The 22003-nt window shown below is 35.2% G+C and overlaps 1 protein-coding gene across 10 annotated transcripts in view; it reads left to right on the top strand.

Moving 5' to 3' along the window:
- Positions 1 to 22003, top strand: part of Slc38a9 (solute carrier family 38 member 9) — a 109765-nt gene that overhangs the window by 14077 nt on the left and 73685 nt on the right. For 9 of the 10 annotated variants that reach the window (XR_007109081.1, XR_007109082.1, XR_007109080.1 and 6 more), the window contains exon 2: positions 4294 to 4436. Coding sequence is in view for 6 of the 10 variants with exons in the window: in XM_047555434.1 (XP_047411390.1) it covers positions 4324 to 4436 (113 nt within the window). In the remaining 4 variants the exon portion in view is untranslated. Of the gene's footprint in view, positions 1 to 4293; positions 4437 to 22003 lie in introns of those variants that run through there. The other variant, XM_047555440.1, reaches the window with a different exon arrangement.

Below are 22003 nucleotides of genomic sequence, written 5' to 3'. Positions count from 1 at the left end.
TCCATGGGCTCTGGAGATCTTGACATTCCATTCTTCCAGGGGCAGTCTCCGACTTCCAGAGGCAGATGGCTTTCATGGCCTTCATTTCCTCGATTTGACCCGATCCCCTATTTCTACACTAACTACCTGTCCTTAATTCTGGCTTCACTTTTGTCCACCTTACTATCAGTGGGATCCTTTGTTGGGAGTTTGTGGATTTTGGGGGGAGATTTGTTTGTCTTATTTCCTCATGTTTTCAGAGGTCTGGGACTTATACATCAATTGAGGTAGATTCCCTACTTCTTTTTTTTTTTTTAATGTGTCTTTTTTATGTGATTATCTCATTTGTTCTTGGATTTCTCTCTGTTTTTCTATCAAAACATCTGGTAGGACCTGAGTTCCCTCTCTGATTGTTTCTTCTTGGGTCCTGGTTTTTGGTTTGGAGCTTTTGTCTCCTCACTTCTTTTGAGTTGGAGTAATGTCAGGGAATATTTAGTCTAGCAGCAGAGTCTCTGACCTGTGAACTTTTAGTGTTCCTGTAGATTCTCAGCATCTCACAGAATGGGAAGAAATAAACAATAGTAATAACCATTGCAAATAAGACACAGTGTTAAAGTAAATACCCAGTTCCAACTATGACATCTTCAACAGTAATAAACACCAATAAACAGGAATGGTGGGTTCAGCAATTGTCAACAGTAAAAACAACCATGAACTAGATCTGACTTTAAAGCAGACAACAGCTATCAAATCTATTGTCCATAGCAGTAATGATTATATCAGTGTGAAGGGGCAAGGAAAGTTATATAAGCCAATTAGTTCTGAAATTCGGTAAAAATACAGTTAATTAGGGGAAAAGCAATGTGTTAGAAAGTTACAAAAGAGTTTACAGTTTCAAAAAGTGAACAGAGAATGCAGAAGAGATATAGTGAGTAATGTTTATACAAAAGAAGGAGAAAAAATAGAAGAAGCAAAGTATTGGGAGAGAGGGAGAGAGAATAATAGAATTTGACTGTTGGCAGGAGAAAGAGAAACGAGAAATAAACAAATGAAAATAATACAAAACCAAACCAAAATATACAATAAAAAAAAAAAAAGAAAACCTGAACCTGCAACAATGCTAAGAAAAAATAATTACATTTTAAAATGCTAAAACATGAGAAAAAAAGAAACAAGCATATGTATATATGTCCCTGAACCAATCAGCATACCAAGGATTCAATCATGTGCACACACACAGAAAGAATAATTTAAAAAAATTTTTTTAAATTAATGACTAGGGCTGGGGATATAGCTTAGTTGGTAGAGTGTTTGCCTTGCATGCACAAGGCCCTGGGTTCAATCCCTAGCACCGCAAAAAAAAAAAAAAAAAAAAAAAAAAAAAAAATTAGTGACAAAGGAACTGTCTCCACAGAGGTGATCAAAACAGTCTTTCTTCCCAGTTTTTGAGTTATGTACTGATAGAGCAAGAGGTGGGAATTGTTAACCCCTTCTTGTTTTTATGGTGCTCTCTGAACTGCCTGTCAGAGCAGCTTAAGATTGAAGCCTTTTGATATAAGATTCAGGTTCTCTTCTCACCAGTATAAGGTGGGATTGATGAAGAACTACTGTCAGTTGGCGTCCATTCAGACCAGCTTGGTGCACTCCCAGAGTCCAGCTTCTGCAGAGTTCTGTGAGGAAGTTCCAGAAGGTGGGCCTTAGGTCTGATCCAGACCTAAGGGTGATGCTGACAATGGAGAGATTAAATCTACCCAGCTGTAGGGCTTGACAGTAGCCGATCTCTGATCTCTGACGTGTGTCTGGTTTGTGGGATCCTCCCAAGAAAACCAGTTATGGGGCAGGGAGGCCAGGCGAATCCTCCACTCACTGCTGCTCAGGAGCACCACTTCAGCTTGTCATGGGAGCCACCAGGCACAAAGGAGAAGCCAATTGGGCTCCCTTTTGCTCTTCCAACTTGAATCCCCCTAGGTGCAGTCTATTCAGTAACTGTTTCACTCTCAGTCCTCCAGGCACAGCCTAGGTCACGCTGTAGGTGCCTGCTGGGATATTGTGGCCTTGTTGTTGTTTCTGATCTCTGGGGCTCCACAGTGGCTGCTGCAGTGTGATTGCTCCTGCACAACTGAGATAGGGTGCACTTTTCATGCACAAGTACACAGTGCAGCCTCTGGATCATCTAAGATTAGGTGGCATTTTTTTCCCCCCAGGTTGCTGGGATTCGAACCCCGGCCCTTGCACATGCTAGGCAAGCACTCTACAAGATGGGCTATATCCTCAGCACCTAGGTGGCATTTTTGATTCTCAGGCTTTTCTGTACCAAAACCATGTTCCTCCTTCCTCTGTGGTGAATTTGTGCCGCAGCACCTGTGCAGCAGCCCAGTCAGCTCCTATATATTCTTTTTTCTTTGTTTATTGTACCCAAATTTCTGAGTCCCTAAGCCACATTGAGTGACCAATATTGAATTTTAGTGAAATCCTTTTATCACCTCACTGAGAAGCTATACACTGCTGCTTTGGTCCTGAGCCATGGTGTATCTTGGAATGCAGCTTTCCTCTACTTGCCGTGTTCTGTCCCCTCTCCTTTGTTGCTTTTAGATAAAATTTTAAAATCATTTTCTTTTTCCCTTTTACTAGATTTTATATCAAATACTGTTTCTTGTGTTAATAGTTACCTTAAAATTTCAGTATACATTTTATCAATGTGTAATTGATCTGGAGGATACAAGGATCTTAGAACACTTTAATTTCAAGAACTTCACCTGACTTTTTTTCCTTTGGTCTATAATTTTAATTCTTTTTTTTCTAATCCTATAAATAGTTTATTATTTCTCTTGGATTCATTGAACTTCTTGAATCTGCTCTTTGGTATCTTTTATGAATTCTGGAAAGTTCTCAGCCATTATCTCTTCAAATATTGCTTTTTATAATCTTTTTTCTCTCTGATTCTTCAATAATGTGCTTGTTAGACCTTATCATTCTCTCTCTCATGTATCTTAACTTCCACATTTTTGGCCTTTTTTTCTCTCTGCCACATTCTAGGGAGTTTCTTGTTACTTATCTTCCATTTCATTAATTTTCTCTCCCAAGTTTTAAACCCAACCATTGAGGATTTAATTTTGACTATTATTTTTTTCAAACATACTAAGTCACTTTTGGAAAATTTCCACTTTTTCTTTTATTTAAATGTAAATGTTTTATAATCTTATTTTGATAATTCTATAGTCAAAGTCCTTGTGGATTTATTTGTTGTTCAGGTCTCACTGATGACACTTTATGTCCTATATACTAGGTTATTTTTAACTGTGTATTATTCACTATCCTTAAAAGATTGTTAGCAGGACTTCTATAAGGCCTATAGTCAATGTGTATCCCCTCTCAGGAGAGATTTACATTTGTTTCTGTCAGTTACCCAAAAGTGCTACCAAGCAGGTTAACTTTAAATTGTATTCACAGCGTACCTTGATCACTTTGCAAATTGGCATGAGCTGTAGCTTATGGTAACAAATTATTATAACAGCTCCCCCTCCACAGATACCTGTATACATTCTCTGTGGTCATTGTTGAGAAAACGTGGGCAATTCCATTATGAGAAAGTAACACACTTTTACTTCTTGGCAACCCCTACTCTGTTAGTAAAGCCCTTATTATAATCATTTCTTATTTAGAATGAAACCTGGGCTAGAAAAGCTCTTGTTATAATCATTCCTTACTTTAAATAAAATCTGGATTTGTCTTCTGTTTCTCTAATACTTCTTAAGGCTTTGTAAATATAGCTAAAATTATCTTGGTATAGCAAATACCCTGAGGGCAGCAACAATTTTCCTGAGTTGTTTACACTTCTAGGTTCCTTAACTTCTCCAACAAATGATCTGATTTTCCTATTTTTAGTGCTTTCAGAAAATTTTTTTAAAAAAGAATTTTTTTCCTCCATTTGTATTGAGTCTAAATAACCTAATCTGTTTTATTCATGGAAATGGAATGACTCACTTATTAGTATATTTTTATTGAGCTATGAAGAAGTAACTACATTTCAGTCTGATAAATATTTCAGGCGTATAATTCACTACAGTATCTTTAGCAGCCAAGTGCAGTATCTGAAGACCTATAGTTACAGCTACTCTGGACTGAGACAGGAGTATCCTAAATTTGAGGTCAGCCTAGGCACTTTTGAAAGACCTCATCTCAAAAAAAGGAAAAAAAATAGCTGTAGCAAATTCCCCTACTTTTCCCTTTCTTCTGTATGCAAATGTATTATTTATGAATAGTAAAATGTTTTTGAAATCAAACTAAATTGTTTCTCTTTTCTGATTTATGTAGGGCTTCCCTACTGCTTAGACTTTGAAAAAAATGGCAAATGTGGATAATGATTCTAGGCATCTTCTCAACTCTGAAGTAGAGCATGAAATAAATCCTGGACCTATGAATATCCAGTTTGAGTCATCAGATCTAAGATCTAAAAGGTAAGAGTTTAAAATACTTATTTCATAATTAGAATTTTTAATGATTGAAATATAACATTATAATCAAGTGTATATAAATTTGATTATAAAATATCTAATTTCTTTTTTAAGAAATTTATATTTTAGTTGTAGATGAACACAATACCTTTATTTTATTTATTTATTTTTATGTGGTGCTGAGGATGGAACCCAGTGCCTCAGACATGCTAGACAAGCACTCCACCACTAAGCTACAACCCCAGTCCCTAAAATATCTTAATTTCTTACAGGATTTGTATGTGTGTTTGCTGGGAATGTGAATACTTTCTCTCTCTCTCTCTCTATGTATACATATATATATATTTTTTAAATTTATTTTTTACTAAACATCTCTGTTGGGAAAGGAAGGGTTAGAGTAAGTTTTACAAAGTAAGATGAATATCCCAGGTGCTAGAGACAGAACAATAAAAGTAACAGTCTTTACCTTCATTGAATAAACATCAGCAGATAGTTTAAGATAATTTAAGTTTAAATTTTATTTCAGTTTATATCTAGAAAACCTAGAAGAATCTTCTAAAAATCAACCCATATAAATAGTAAGAGAATTCAAAAAAGTAGTTACTTACAAAATAGGCAAAAATTAATAAACTTTAATGAGAAAACATAATGGAAGAAAAGATAAAATACATTGAAATAGTCTTAACAAGAATATGCAAAATCTATGGAAGAAACTCTTAAAATGATCCTGAGGGATGTAAAATATCACTAAGAATATTTCATGAAATCCGAGATATTACTGATTGTAAATTGCACTTTAAGAAATAAAATGCTAAGAAAACCACTGCCAATAGCTCTGATGCAATAATCCCTTAAGGACTTAAAATTTTGTTTTGTATTTACTGAAAATACTCTGACATAGTTGGTATTTTATCATTTATTTCATGTAGTTATAAAAACAAAAATACAAAGTGCATCTGTTAAGGTATTACTTACACATCACATTTAGAATCTGATTCTTCTGAATCACTTTTTGACTTGGAGTCATCAAAATTGGTGTTTTTTTCCCCTCGCAGAATTGTTCTTTGTACCATGAAGAGCCTTGATTATGTAGCATTTCCTGGTTTTCTTCCAAATCACTAAGGACGCTATTTTTGCATTTTCCCGATCTTACCAGAAGATGTCACAAGAAGTTTTCTAACAACATGATTATGTTCTTCTTCAAATGGTCCTTAAATGGTTTGATGACTAAAATAACCAGGGATGGTAGTTATCTGTCATGCCATCAGGAATAATAACTATCACATTGTCCCCTGACTAATTAAAAATTGTTCTAGATTATGAGGTACATCCTTATTTAGAAATGTTTGTGTATATCAGAATTAATAAAACATGATATGATGAAAAGACATATTCTACTCAGTATAAAGACTCTAAAATAAAGATGCCATGCTGTGTACATTTTAACCCATGAATTCAGTGTGAATTCATGCCAAATGCCACCCAAATGCTAGCAGCCATTTCCAAAGTTATATGGATCAGCAGTTTCCCTTCTAAGCATGAATTTACAGTATTAGATGATACATGTATAAGTTAGTATAGCATAGTCTTTTTTATAATAGCAAAGATTGAAAGCATCCAAAATGTCTTTTCTTACAGGACTTGATAAATAAATTATGGCATATTCATACAATGGAATAATTTTCTCCTATTAGAAGGAGGTGGCTTTATTACATATCAAACTGGAATAAGACTTCAACTTATTAAGTGAAAAAGGTGAAGTGCAGAGTGTGTATAGTATGCCACCATTTGGGTAAAAATAAATTTATATTTTATATATAATACAACATATATAAATGAAGTCTGAGGAAATAAGTAGAAAACTAACAGCAATGCCCTCTTAGAGAGAAACCAAAGTGCTTGAGGTGGGGCCTTGTGGATCCTTTAGATTGATACCCAGCAATTATTCAGTGCCCCCTCTTCCCTGTCAACAGAATCCTTATTTGGTTAAAAGCTGCAGTAATTACCAGTCTACGAGATGAAGGAGGATTGGTTTAAGCTAATCTTGATAATTTTGTTTCCATTTTCTAGTACTCAGTGTTTTAGTCTTGCATCTAGAGGTGGCAATGTGAAATTTATCACATGAGAAATTATCATTTCCTTCCATAGTGGCCATCAGAAAAGATAATGAAATTAATCTTGTGATTCTCCCTTGTATATTCTAACATTGGTGAATATAAGCATTAATGCATGCTGAGTGAGTGCTTAGGATTTTCTTAAAACCTCTAAATTCTATGATAAATAATTGACCACTGTGACAATAGGACATAGGTCATTAATATACATTCTATTACAATAAGTTGTCAAGAGTTCAAACAGTTCTCTGAAAATTTGGTTACCAGGGTAGATTAGATGGAAATATATTTTCTATAAAGAAACTTTTCAAAATGAGAGGGCATCAACTGTTTACAATCATTGCATAACTACCTAGGTAAGCACGTTTGTTTTGTTTTGTTTTACTGGTGCTGGGAATTGACTAGGGCCTTGAACATGGTAGGCAAGTAGGTGAGCTATATTCCCTAACCCTAGGTAAGCATGTTTTAAGGAAGCAGATACATACAGGAACTTAATAGTCCTGAATGCTAATTTGCTTGTGAAATAATTTGCTTATGAAACAGAAACTATTTGATGTGAAAAAAAATGAGTATCATAAAAGAATGGTTCTGTTAAAATATGGATTACTTTACATTGTAAATGTAAATAAAACTGGACAAATTGAGGGAAAACTCTTTTTCATTAGAAGAACCAGCTTAGACATCTATTTATAAAACTTCACTCATTTTAGAGTCATCTTACTACTTTGATTATATAATGAATACCACCTGTGTAATATAACTTAATGTTTCTTAAAAATCTGTTTACTTTTTTAAATTAGAATTAATCTAGTTATCACATATTTGTGAACTGAAGGATCTGAAGTGTTGTTATATACCTTTTTTCTAGTATGCATTGCAGCAGAGACCAACTAGCTAACATAACATTCATCCTTGTACTCTCTAAAATCATCTTTCCTATCACCATACTTTGGAAACTGTCTTGCCTGTCAGAGTACAGAAAACATCTGATACTTGGAGGTTACTTGGCCTCACTTTAGCATGTGGTTTTCTATCTCTTCCACTAGGTGGCAATCAAAATTTTATATCTTCAAGTATAAGAGTTTTAACAACTGCTCCGGACTGTACTGGATCTGCTTCTCATTTTGGTGGAACTGGGGTCTAACCTTAAATGGAGGAAGGAGCTTGTCCTTCTAGAGGAATGACATAATCGTTTGGATCACTTGGGGAACTTTATCACACTATGCAGGTTTACTTCTTACTCTGCATGCTTCCCCTCCTTCAAATTTTTCACCTGGTTTGTGGTGGGATGAATAATACTGTTGGAGACAGAAAGGAAGGTTTAAAAGTGTCCCATGTGTATTTGATATCTTTCACTGACAATTACCAGTCTATGAAATTATTTTTCTACTTTTCCCAAACCTTCTGGTAACCAAAGATAGAACTGGTGTTCAGGATTGCTTCATATTCTACTGCTGCTCTGGGACCATGCCCTGGGGCAGTTGACCATTCCAGCCAGCCGACAAACAAATTGTGAAATGGTTCATTTGGTTTTGAGTTTTCCCTCTTTTTAGTCTTCCTGTTTCCTCTTTCCCACTTTTCACAGGGCCTAGAGCTTTGCATTTCCTTCTCTGTATACCCAACATTACCCAAGGCAGGTTTACTCAGGCATAACCCTCCAGGAATGCTTCGTATACCATACTTTTCTTCTGCCCCTTGTTCACCAGTACTTATCTGTCCTGTTCTTCCAGGACTGTGTTGTCAGCTTAGTGCTAGAGTGGAAAACAGTCAGATGTGTCAGGGACCTAGTCCATTACCTTCCTGTTATTTGCATTTTTAAATAGAGAGTCCTGGATATATAAAATCCTTACCTAATGTTTCAAGATTTGTCTGACTGGTAACATTTCAAGAGATCGGATAAGCTATTTAGGGTAAAGGGGGGGTATTTAAAATAGATAGCATTCCTTATGCCCTTCAAAATACAAGGTATGCTATAACATCTTGGAGTGTTGTTTTTGTTTTTTTTGTTTTTTAATATCAACTAGTCTATGCTTCTGTAAAGGTCTCTCTGTTTCATCTGTCATGAATACCAGCAGTATAGAGCAGCTTGAATTGACTCCTTTTCATACTTGAAGCCCTAAAAAAAGAGGAGAAGACAAAGTGAGGAGTTTATCTAGTAATAGGTAAAGGTAGAATCTGACCCACTAACTGTGATTAGAAGTGACTGTGATTGAGGTGTACTGATTTCACACGTGGTAATTATATAGATGAACAACAAATGATGGAAGAGTTTGGGCCGGGAGTATAGCGTAGCTCAGTGTTAGAATGTGTACCTAGTATGCACTAGATCCTAAATTTCACCCCAGAACCGAAAAACAAATAGAAAAGTAGTTTTTTTTTTTTTGTTTTTTTTTTTCTTTTTTGGATGTCTGATCTTATTTGTTTGTTATTCTTAAAACTTCTTATTTTTGACTGGTCTCACACTTATTTTTGACTGGTCACACACTAAACCTCAGGATAGCTTACATCTCTTGGCAATCTGTTCCTGTGCTTTTTTTAGCTTCTCTCATTCTTTTGAATGAAAGTGTAGCATATTCTTCAGATTTTTCCTTATCCTTCTTAATATGCTATTTCTTTGGAGGAATATGCCAGTGGTTGTGTTACAGGACACATGGAGGAACAATATCCTGAATCTTCAAGTGCTTTGGTCCTGGGTTTCTTACCTTCTTGTTTATGAGTTTCTTATAACATATTGTTGGATATCCTTTTCTTTAGAGGAACTGGAAAGTTTGCAGATTCTTTTGGCTTTTTTGGGAGACCCAAAAGACAAGTCCTTATGTTGCACTATTATTTTTTCCCAAAAGAACTTTTTGCTGAATGTTTAAAGAGGGCAATCTTGGCTGTGTAGTTAGAGATGCTGTAAATCTAAATATGACTTTTGTTAGATTAGGATTTTTTTTTTTTTTTTTGTACCAGGGATTGAACCCAGGAGCACCGAACTACTGAGCTACATCCTCAGCCCTATTTATTTTTTATTTTGAGAGAGGGTCTCACTAATTTGCTTAGAGCCTCAAAAAATTGCTAAGACTGGCTTTGAACTTGCAATCCTCCTGCCTCAACTTTCCAAGCTGCTGGGATTACAGGGATGCACCACCACAACTGGCTTAGGATATTATTTTTTATTACACTAGTATCTTTTTATTCTCTCAAATTCTCTGTTCTTACATTTTTTTCCTTTTTCCTCTCCTTCCAGATATTTTTGTTTACTTCACTACCTTGTGTCCATATCAGCTTTCCTGAGTTTTATCTCTCTGTCCTAGGTATGTCTGTTGTGATTTACTTTTTGTTTACTTGCCTAGAAGTTAGTCATATTTTATTATCATCTTTCTCTCCTTCATTAACATTATTTGGAGAAACCTAAAGAGGAAGCCTATTTGGATTTGACTGGTGCTTTTCAGAGCCAAGTCAAAAGTGTGTTTTCTAGGTGGAAAGGGTATGAAAGGTTGGGTTAACCTTTTTTCTTTCCTTGTGTGCTCAGTATTAATTATATCTAAGTATATATTTTGTATAATAGTACTATAAATGCAAGGAAGCAAATTTTAAGAATATAACAAAGTTCAAGACTTCTTTTAACAGATACTTAAAAACAAATATCAAATATTAAATTAATGAAGTCACCTGAAATATAAAGATCTTGTTCAAGCCCACTGGCTATCTATAGCCCAATGATAAAGAATTGATGTTATGAAAATCACATATTTAGATCATGTATCTTTGACTTTTCTGTTTTTATACTCTTATTCTGAAATTGTACCTAAAAGTCTATTACATAACTTTTCTGTTACCTCTTATATTAATATTTTCTCTTGCAATTTATTCTTTATTTCCTTATCATAAGATATGGTTTCCAAGGTCTTTTAAGTATTAGAAAGCAAATGAATGCCTCTACAATTCAGTTTATAAAGTATATAAAGTATTTATAAAATAACATAGAGAATTGTCTTGTTATTATACTTATGAAAAGGCCTGGTTTGCTAGGTATATGGCTCTGTGCTGAGTACTGCCTAGCATGTATGAGGTTTGATCCCCAGCATCAAACACATACACACACACAAAGCCTGTTTATTCATAAAAATGTCATATTACATTTTTTTTTGCTTTAGTATAGTTTATCTTGTGATATCACTACTTCCTTTAAGGTTATTTTTCTTTATCATATCAATGACCTGTCATTCTAACACTAGTTTTTATTTTTGAACCCTAAGACCTCTGATTTTTATTTACCTATACTTAATGTACTGAAAAGCTTATAATCTTCTCTTAAATACTAGCTTATTCACTACAAATAAAAGCAGGCATTTAACTTCTATATATGTGTTTGAGTAGCTATGCCTGGACATCTACTTATTAAAATAGTTATTATTTTATTTTAAGTTGCTTTCATTTTATTTCTCTTTTATGTTATCATTAGAGAACTATTTTTATTTTAAAAGCTATGCATATATATGTATTTTTTCTATCACCTTTATTAAGACTGATAAGAGGGATATTAAGAATAATTATTTGGGCTGGAGTTGTGGCTCAGTGGTAGAGCACTTGCCTCACATGTGTGAGGCAATGGGTTTGATTCTCAGCACCACATATAACTAAAAGAAAGAAATACAGGTCCATCAAAAACTTAAAAAAAAAAAAAAAAAAAAAAGAAGAAGAAGAATTATTTAAAGCCAGTCATCATGGCAAATGCCTGTAATTCCAACAACTCTGGAGTCTGAGGCAAGAGGATTCTGTTAGAAGACAGCCTCAGCAACTTACCAAGACCTTGCTTAGAATATAAAGGACTGAGGATATAGCTTAGTGTAAAGCACTCCTGGGTTCAATCCCCAGTACCAAAAAACAAAAATAGAATAATTATTTAAAAAGAGGGCTTGGCCTTGTACATTGCTGGTGGGATTGAAATCTGTTATAGCCATTTTTAAAAAAACAGTTTTATGATTCCTCAAATTGTAAAATATAGAGTTACCACATGACTCAACATTTCCACTCTTAGGTATCTAGCCAAGAGAATTAAAGCCATTGAGACAGAAAGCAGATTAAAGTGACCAGGGGTTGGGGACAGAGGAAAATGGGGCTTGGGGTTTCTTTGGGAGTGAAGAAAATATTCTAAAGTTGATGTAATGGTTGCAAACTCTGTGAATGACAGATTAAGATATTTAGATCAACCACAAGTTGCTAGAATAAAAAAGTTGACAAAAAAAATTTTTTTTTAATGTTCTTGAAGACATGGGAGAACTAATAAAAGAATGAAGAATACTGAAGCCTAGACCAGGACAAAGAAGGAAACCCAGAAAGGGAAGCCTAGCATTTCTTCAAGAGTATCTGCCAATTACAGTCTTTAAGCTGAGAGGCTGAAAACAGAACAGAGTTTTTGAAAGCCTTAAAGGGATAGAGGAAGAAAAATAGGAATCTAGGACCCATGAAGAGTAGGTCCCATGTAAACTGGATTGGAAACCCAGATGGTTAAAATCTAGAAATACTGAGTGAACTCACAATGGCCTTGGATTACAAGTATAGCTCAGTGGTAGAGTGCTAGCCTAGCATGTGTGAGGCCCTGGTTGCAGTCTTCAGCACTGCAAAAAAGGAAGAGAGAGAATGGCTTTCTTGTGGGGACTTAAGCCCAATTTAAACTCATCTCATTTCTCAAAAAGTGGATTAAGGTAATCTAGGATTTTTCCTGTCTCAAATAGACTCCCCAAAATAAATGTGAATTAATTTTCTCTAAAAATATTATTCTAGGACTCAAATTATTTATACAGTTTTCCATATACAATACCATAAATGTAACTGAAAATAACCAGGCATTAGAAGAGACAAGACATCATGATAGGAAATTAAGATACTCACATAAGTGATCCACAGATAATGGAGTTAACAGAAAAGACTTTTTAAAAACACTGCCCAGTTTGTTCAGGGAAATTAAAACAAGATTGAGAATTTTGGTGCTGACTAGAAATATAAAAACCAAACAATAGAAATTCTATTCAATTATCCAAGTTAAGAACTCTATCAATGACAATAACAAATGTTGATTGGATATAGAACGGTAAGAATGCTCATACTCAGTGTAAATTAGTACAATCACTTCGAAAAAGTTGTAATTATCTACTAACATTGAATATACATTAAATTTGTAATCAGTAGAATTGCACCAAGAGACATGTATAGGAATATAGATTACAATTTATTCATAAGAACTCCAAAGTGGAAAAAACCCAGATACCCATCAACAGCAATGGATAAGGAAATTATTTTATTTTCATATAGGAGAATATTATACTGTTATGAAAATGAACATATTGTAGCCACAACAAAAATGTGGATGAGTCTTACAAAAATAATTTTGTAAAAGAAGTTATACAAAAAGAATATATATGATCACATCTTAAGTAGAGTTTAAAAACAAGAAAAATAAAAAGTTTATATATGCATGCATATGTCTAGGAAGTACACCAAACTGTTATCAGTCAGTCTGTCTGTCCTTAATTTTTTTTTTTTTTTTTTTTTTTTTTTTTTTGGTGAGGGGGAACGATGCTAGTGATCAAATCCAGGGCCTGGTGCATGCTAGGCAAGCACTCTACAACTTAACAGTACTCCCAGTTCATCAGAGGTTATATCTAATGGATGATTTTATTTCGTTCAATAACTTCTATGTTGTCTGTAATATAGGCAATGTACTAGTTTTCTAATGAGAACAAAGTTATTAAAAATTTGAAAATTCCTATACTTTAAGATACCATATATAAGATAAAGAGCTCATTTGCTTAAAAACTGTTTAAATCACCTAATACTTCTATAGGATGATTTTAAAATTTTCTTTTTTCTCGTTAGGGAAGAATTTAGGAGGAGGATTATAAAAATCATTTCCAGAAAAAACCTAGAAGCATAAAGAAATATAATCTCATCCCACAGAAGCAAACATTAAAACCTTCCTCCTAAATTACATACAGTGACTCATTCCTGTAATCCCAGCTATTTGGGAAGCTGAGGTAGGAGTATCACAAGTTCAAGGCCAGTCTGGTCAACTTAGCAAGACCTTGTCTCAAAATTTAAAAAAGGGCTGGGGATGTAGTTCAGTGGTAGAGCACCCCCTGGGTTCAATCCCAGTAGCAAAAACAAAACAAAGCAAAAAAACACAAATACCTTCCTCCTGGCCCTCTATTCTATGATGTTTTTAGATGAGGTCACATAGTACAGAAAATTTAATGTGTTGCTTGTCAGTTTAAATTTTATATTACATGGCAGTGTTACTTCTACAAGTTATTCCCTAGATGTCTGCCTGCCTGGGAGATATTCACTTCCTAGATCCTCTGGCAGATATCTTCTTCCTGTGGAGCACAGATAACTCAGGGTCATCTTGTTCCCCACCCCCAGGTTAGGGAGGGGGAGAGGGAGAAGAGGAAAAGGAAAACAAGTCCCTTTTAAAAATAAGCCTCAGAGCTATATTCAGAATATGAAGTGGACCACTGTTACACTATGACTCTGCTAAAGGTTCTGGCTGAGCTCAACCAGAAGTGTACCATGGCTATTTGTGGTACTGATAGGCAGGTGTGTGGGGATGGGGGTTGGAGACTGATGCTGTGCAGGTGCTGCTTTGTTGTGTGTGTTGTTTTGGCTTAGGTTATTCTTTTGTTAGGCTTTTGATTTATTTTGGATATACAAGAGGCAGATTTTGCAAGGGATTAACTGAATGACGCCTAGGGACTTCTGGTTATAAGTTTCTAAAGGAAAAACCTACTCAGATGCACCCTGACATAGATCTGGTAAGAATAACATGAAGGACATTCAGTGATCTAGGCAAATTTTTGGCAAATTTTTTCTATAATGGATCAGATAGTAAATATGTTAGGCTTTATGAACATATGGGTTTCACTTTGCCATTTTTGGGTGAAAGCTGCCACCAACAGTACATTATTGCCTGGGCCTGACTGTGTTTCATGAAACTTTATGAAAATAGGTCCGAGTCCAGATTTTTCCCACTGGGCTAAAGTCTCCTGATCTGCCAGGAGTAACTCCAGGGGCTCAAGCTTAAACAACCATAGGGTCTGATATTGCTGTGACTCCTAGAAATACCTCTTGCCTTGTTTCTGGAAGAAGTTAGAGAAGTAAGGTCCACTCACCTCAATTTTACTTCACCCCACAATTGCTTCTAATAAAACTGATCAGAATGATTCTTCAAACAATAAAACAGCAAATCAATCCTTTGTAAACTTAATGCTCCTGAAGCAAACCTAGAATTTAGAATCTTTTGGCAAGGTCATTCAAAGATTTTAATTGCCATAAATCCTAGAGATAGTGAGGCTAAGAACAATAGATAAGAGGAAACTACTATATTCCAAAGAATAGCAAAAAGTTTTACTATAAGAATTGTCCTAAAGAATCATTGAAGCCAGGCACATGCTGGTAATCCCAACCACTCAGGAGACTGAGGCAGGATTATCACGAATTCAATGCCAGCCTGGGCAATTTAGCGAGACCCTGTCTCATAATTAAAGGAAAAGAAAGGGAAGAAAAAGACTAGAGATGTAGCTTAATGGTATGCACTTGCCTAGCATATGCAGACCCGGGTTTCCATCCCCACAATGAAAAAAAATAAATAAATAACCACTGAAATGCCAAAAAGGAATTGTTGTAAGAATTTTTCTGTATTAAGAATTTTTCTGTATTAAGAACAGACGGTGGCCCATGTCTGTGATCCCAGTGACTGGGGAGGCTGAGACAGAAGATCAAAAGTTTGAGGCCTTGGGCTGGGGAGATAGCTCAATCGGTAGAGTGCTTACCTTACAAGCACAAGGCCCTGGGTTCGATCCCCAGCACCACCAAAAAAAAAACCAAAAAACAAAAAAAACGAGGCCAACTTCAACTTAGTGAGGACCTACACAATTTAGTGAGAGCCTGTCTCAAAATTAAAGAATTACAAATGGCTGGGGATGTGGCTCAGTGGTTAAGTGCCCCTGGATTTAATCCCTAATACCAAAATAAATACATAGGAACTGAACATGTGACTCAGTGGTAAAGTGCCCCAGTGAAGGGTTATGGAAAACAATATTCCTACAAGACAGCTCCCCAAGAAAAATGGAGGGACAGCGTGGCTCCAGAGGAGGGAGGGGAAATTGGCCAAACATTAAACCTCACCCAGTGCTCCCTTTCCTGATAACAATGGGCCCTAAAGGAAAGGGGTGAATACCGACCTTGACCTTCCTCCATGGCAAATTAATCCTAAATGTAAGCACAGCAAATAACAATGGGCAAGATTTGAGTACTCATCCCTCTGGGTCTGGTTTTAACCTGTACAACTAGCCCCTGCTGGTCAAAACTGTACTGTGCAGGGCTTCTAATGATTACATCATCCTCATTGTACCCTATAAAACCAAAATCCCCTCTGTAACTGATAGCCATTTTTTGCATCCGGAAAATGGGCCCCAGCAGTGCCCGAACCTGCAAAGAAATAAAGCTTCTCAGAATCCCTTGAGGTCTACTTCCCGCCCTTTTGCGCTCATATCCAGTATGACCAAAAAAAATTAAATAAAAAATAAAAAAGCTTTCTAAAACATCATCTTAAATAAACTTGTATTTTTACATGTAAATCTTTTTAACAATATTGGGTTTTTTTGAGGGGGGTCATTGTTGGTTTCTTTGCTTGTATGTTTTGCAGTACTGGGATTGAATCCAGGGGTGCTCTACCACTGAGCTGCATCCCCACTCCTTTTTAATATTTTTGAGAGAAGGTCTTGCTTAAATTGTCCAGGCTGGCCTCAAACCTGGAATTGCAGATGTGTACCACTATGTCCCACTTAACAAGATGTTTGAATATTAAACTACTTCTAACTTTGATTAGTCTTAATGCTGTGATTAGTAGTTTTTACATAATTTTAATGCCATATTTTGATCTCAATTATTAAAGCATATAAACAACTATTAAGGTTCTTGATACACAGAGCCATATTGCCTTCTAGAAAGATTGTACTGATTTATACTCCTACCAGCCACTTGTAAAAGTTCCTATTTCAATATCCCCTTTCTAGCACTGTGTATTTTCTTTTTTTCCTAAAATATTTCTTGTATTTTGCTTAAAAAATTTTCCAGTATGTAAAAGTTAGTCGATAGAAGCCAATTGGCAGGGTAGGATTCACCTTGGACTCTTGCCTTAACTGGTCTGTAGTCTGTAGTCTTTCTGGGTCTGGTCTGCTCAATAACATGCCATGCAGCTAGCAGTGGATTCTGGTCAGGCTACTATAATATTTTCTCTCTGCGTTGAAAATACATGCTGTAAGTATAAAAGGACAGGAAGCAGACCTCAACGGAATATATTTCTTTGTGGATTCAGGCACCATTGGGGCACATTTTCCAGATGTGAAAATGGCCATCAGTTACAGAGGGGATTTTGGTTTTATAGGGTACAATGAGGATGATGTAATCATTAGAAGCCCTGCACAGTACAGTTTTGACCAGCAGGGGCTAGTTGTACAGGTTAAAACCAGACCCAGAGGGATGAGTACTCAAATCTTGCCCATTGTTATTTGCTGTGCATTTAGGATTAATTTGCCATGGAGGAAGGTCAAGGTCGGTATTCACCCCTTTCCTTTAGGGCCCATTGTTATCAGGAAAGGGAGCACTGGGAGAGGTTTAATGTTTGGCCAATTTCCCCTCCCTCCTCCGGAACCACGCTGTCCCTCCATTTTTCTTGGGGAGCTGTCTTGTAGGAATATTATTTTCCATAACCCTTCACATCCTTCCTCACCTGAATGGCCAGGTTGTGTAGACCATTTGTTTCTAGTGTCTTTCCAATAGTAAAGCAGAAGTTCTCTTAATCTGCCTGCCTTTCTTAAGAGCCATGATGAAGGCATGGCATGTAGAATCCCTTTCTTAAGAGTCTTAGTCTGTTTTGTGCCACTGTAGAAGAACACCTGAGACTAAGTAGTTTATAAAGAACAGAAATGTTTTTTTCACACTTCTAGAGGCTGGGAGGTTTGAGATCAAGGTACCAGCTTTTGATCTGGTTGAGGGGCCTCTTGCTGCATTTTTCAGAAAAACTGAAGAACAAGCTAATCAAATGCTATGTGAAGCCTCTATTAAAAATTCCTTGATATTAATGAGGGAGGTGCCCTCATGGCCCGTTCACCTCTTATGGGCCCCACCTCTTACTGTCACATTGGCAATGCCTGAATTTTGAAGAAGACACATTCAAACTATAGCATTTTATGAGACGAGAGTTTTTTTTTTCCCTTTGGTGATCTGTTTAAAGATTAGATGCGAGTTTCTTTTTGTTTGTTTTCAATTTCTAGATAATTAAGATGACAAAAACAGGCTGGGCATGGTGGCCCTTACTCAAGAGTCCCACCTACTCAAGAATTGCTTGAGCCCCAGAGTTTGAGGACAGCTTAGGCGACATAACAAGACCTCATGTCCAAATAAAATAAAATAAAAAACAATAAGACAAGACGAAAAGCAAGTTTAGTGCTTATTTGAACAATCCGATAAATTTATTAAAAAGATTTTTCTCTCTACATATAATATTTATGTAATTTTTTACCTTTTTCTATCTTTCTAGTTTCTAAGGGAAGGAAATTTTTGTTAAAATGCTAGCCTATCATTTTTCTTATTCCTCACTTTTCTTTTTTCCATGGGGCATAGTTATGAAACTGGAAATTTTATCTTTTTGAGAAATTCTTTTGGTAGATTATGTAAGAGGGAGGATAGTAATTGGCATGGCATCACTGGCTGAGCCTATCCCTTTGTTTATAATTAAAACAAGTTCTTCATTTCAGAATATTGTTAATACTACTCTTCTTAAGTTTTGTTCTTAAGTAAACTGAGACAATTTATTATTTATTTTGGCATTCTCAGAAAGTGTATCAAGAAGGAGCTACTTGGAGGACTGTGCCCTCTTGGGAAATGTCCCACATTCCAAATCTTTTGTGGAGTGTCACTCATCATGTCCTCTTTGGAATTGTTCTTTCTGAACGGAAAATGAAATGGAGTGGTTGTGTTACTGTTTATATTAACATAGAGAAAAACAGAAGAACTGTTTGTTGGTATTTACTTGTAAGTTCATCTAGCATCTTAACTTAATCGAAATGGTCCTGGTATTTATATAATTCTTTAATCCTTATCCATTGTTGATACTAAAAAAGAAAACAGAAAAACTGAAACCTTGCATTTCTTTTACTGATCATTTTCTTGTCCATAAAAGAAGGGATTATTTGTCTTTAGCACAAGAGAATTAAAAGAATAATTTATGGAATTTTTAAAAAAACAAAATTTGAAAGCATGAATTGCATTGAAAAGAATTTCAGAATTCAGTCTTAAAGGAATCTATGTTTACTCAAGATATAAGTACCTGAGAATTTTCAGGTCTTCTTTGTTCATGTTTTTGAAGATGTTTACTTACAGCTAAATAATATAAAATTCTAAAATAGGGAACTCATAACCTTCAACCAGATGTTTATGAAATTTGATTTTTTCTCAAACTTTTCATAATATACTTTTCTCAGTTAAAAATGACAATAACAGTCTAAAAAATGAGACTGTGTATGTGTATACACATTTATTTGCAAATCATGTACATATTTTGTTTCCTATCAAACATACATAATAATCACAGTTTCAATAAGTATTTAACAGTGCAGTAAAATTTTTTTCACTTTATATTACCAATAATAATTCAATATGCTTTTTTTCAATTTTATATTTTGTCACACCGTAATTTAGAACAATTTGATGTTTATTTCAGTCTTATCCAACAATTATTTATGGAAGATTTTGTTGAAATTTGCCTGGTAAATTTTTTTTTACATGTAGTAATTGCAGTTCTAGTTTATATATTCTGATATTCCATGTTCTTTCTCAACCTCAAATTACTAGTGTTTTTGTTGATTTGATACTGTTAATTTGGAAACAACCATTAGGTTTGTTCACCTTTCTTGTCTTTCTTTCCAGTCCCCCAGTCTCTCCTCCTCTTTTTGTAAGAACCCAGAAACCACTCAGGACACAGGAACTCACATAAGAGGGTTTATTAAGCAAATAGACAAAGTGTCTCCCTACAGGGTAAGAGAGAAAGTGAGAGGAAAAGAGAGAGAGCATGTGCAAGAGAGAGAGTGAAAAACCAGGAGGAGAGAGAAAGAATGAATGTGAGGAGAAGAGAGAGAGAAAATGGTGGGGAGCTCTCCTTAAGCAGTCCAATTCCACGGGTTAACGGGACCAATAACGGAGAAGGATACTTGCAAGCTAACTGATGAGCCAATAGCTAGCTAGGATGTTCACAGACTGACAAGAAGTTGGGAGGCGGGAAAATGACTGCAGTGTAAAGGGCGGAGAGCAGCTTTATATTATATAATACTTTTCCATTTCTCTGCCTTTCCCTTCATTCCCAGCACCTCCTTAATCTATTTTATTGCCCAAGTTCAGCAACTACCTCCCCTGCAGACACACACACAAGAAAGAAAAGGAAAAACAAAACAAACAAACAAAAAAAAACTTTGATTTCGAGAGAATCCTCAAAAGGTGGCAGATCTCTCTGCTGGAGAAATGAGAGGGGATTAATGGAGAGAATCGCCGTTTTCAAGTTAACTGGTAGAGAAGTTGAAACTACTGCAACTCAGTGCTTTCTGGACAAAGTGGAAGAGCTGCCTCACTGGTCTGAAAGCTCCACTGGAGGGGGACTGAACATTTCAGGAAGTCCTAAAGCCCTTCTGAGTCTATTCCTTCATGATGTCAGTTTGGAAGTCACATGGGATAGAAAGATACAAAAGTGAAAGAAGCATTGGCTATATCTCAAAATACATTAGAATAAAAACTGTTTAGTGTTTGTTTTTATAAATTAATGTTTTATTTGATGCTTTCCAATGTTTCCACATTTGAAATATTTTGAATATTTAGTTTACTGATTTTTAAACATTTTATACTTCAGAACACTTTTGTGAATGCATGTATGTATATGGTATGTATTTGGTACTAGGGATTGAACCCAGGGTGCTCTACCACTGAGCTATATGCTCTGCTATTTAAAAAAAAAAAAAAAAAAATTTTTTTTTTGTAGTTGTAGATGGACAGAATACCTTTATTATATTTGTTTATTTTTATGTGGTGCTAAGGGTCAAACCCAGTGCCTCACACGTGCTCTGCCCCAGCCCACCCCCTGCCATTTTTAATATTTTATTTTGAGACAGGAACTAGCTAAATTGCAGAGACTGGTCTTGAACTTATGATCCTCTTGCCTAAGCCTTCCTGAGTTGCTGGAATTACAGGTGTACGCCATTACACCTAAGCTCAACACTTAATTAAAATATTTGTATTAATACATGCATTGCACAAAATAAATACCTAGATACTAGTAGTTTCATTTCCTTTATTACTCCTTTATTCCTTTGATTTTTTTGTTATATTTGATAACAGATTCAAAGATCATTTAAATTCTTCTTTGGAAAGTTTTTAAGTTTAGAAAGTTTTGAATCCATGCATACTCATTTTAGATAAGAGTTTTTATTGGTGACAGACATCATTTCCAGCAACAGTATAATGTAACAATGGAAACATTTTCAATATCCATTATCACAATGTTCTTTGTATAACATTAATTTTTTTAAAAGGCAGCTACTTTCTCAGTTACTATTAAAATATCATTTTTACTTTGAAGAGAGAAAGATTAAGAATGTGGGGTTATTTGGTTTGGGTATGTTTTGCTTATAATATCTGCCATGTACTTACCAGCATACTCTTGGTAACCATATGTCATTATAGAAGAGCTCAGCCAATTTAGAGCAATTGTCTTTTTGTAAAAGAAAACTATATAACTCATATTTAAGTTTGAAAGCAATTTAAGGTACTTTGCCACAAAATACTAATGAATTTCTGGATAGTAAAAAAGATTTTTGGTCTCTTTTAATCCCCTTACTAATTTTTAAAAGAATGAATTAACTTCGTTATCTATTTTTAAAGTTTTTGTTTCATTTGATATATATGGAAAAGTATATTATATATATGCAATTTAAGAAATTACAAAGCCTATGCCATTTAACCTACACGAAGGTCAAGAAATAACAGTACCCCAGAAGTGCCCCACAAATTCTTTCCCAAAGATATCCCTCTTCCTCCTTAAAGGTGACCTCTATCCTGACTTGTATGATCATTTCCTTATGTTTATAATAGTTTCATTTTCTGTATATTCCTAAATACTGAATTTAGTTGTGCCTGGTTTTGCACCTCATATAGATGGGATCATACTCAGTGTATTCTTTTTTGATTTTTTTTCAACATTGCAATCTTTGGGCAAGTTGTATGTAACTGGCTCTTTCATTTCTATTTGTTATTTTTGAGTATCTGTAGTTATTTATACATTCTGTTGTTGGTTGTTTGAGATGTTTCCTGTGGATAAAATGGCTTGGGGATATCTACTAAACTAATTTTCTTACAGCTTGCTTCTTC

The sequence above is a fragment of the Sciurus carolinensis genome, chromosome 6 (genome assembly GCF_902686445.1).
Source record: "Sciurus carolinensis chromosome 6, mSciCar1.2, whole genome shotgun sequence".
Taxonomy (NCBI): Eukaryota; Metazoa; Chordata; class Mammalia; order Rodentia; family Sciuridae; genus Sciurus; species Sciurus carolinensis.
Note: the sequence above shows the minus strand (reverse complement) of the source record. Positions and strands in the feature narration are given on the sequence as shown.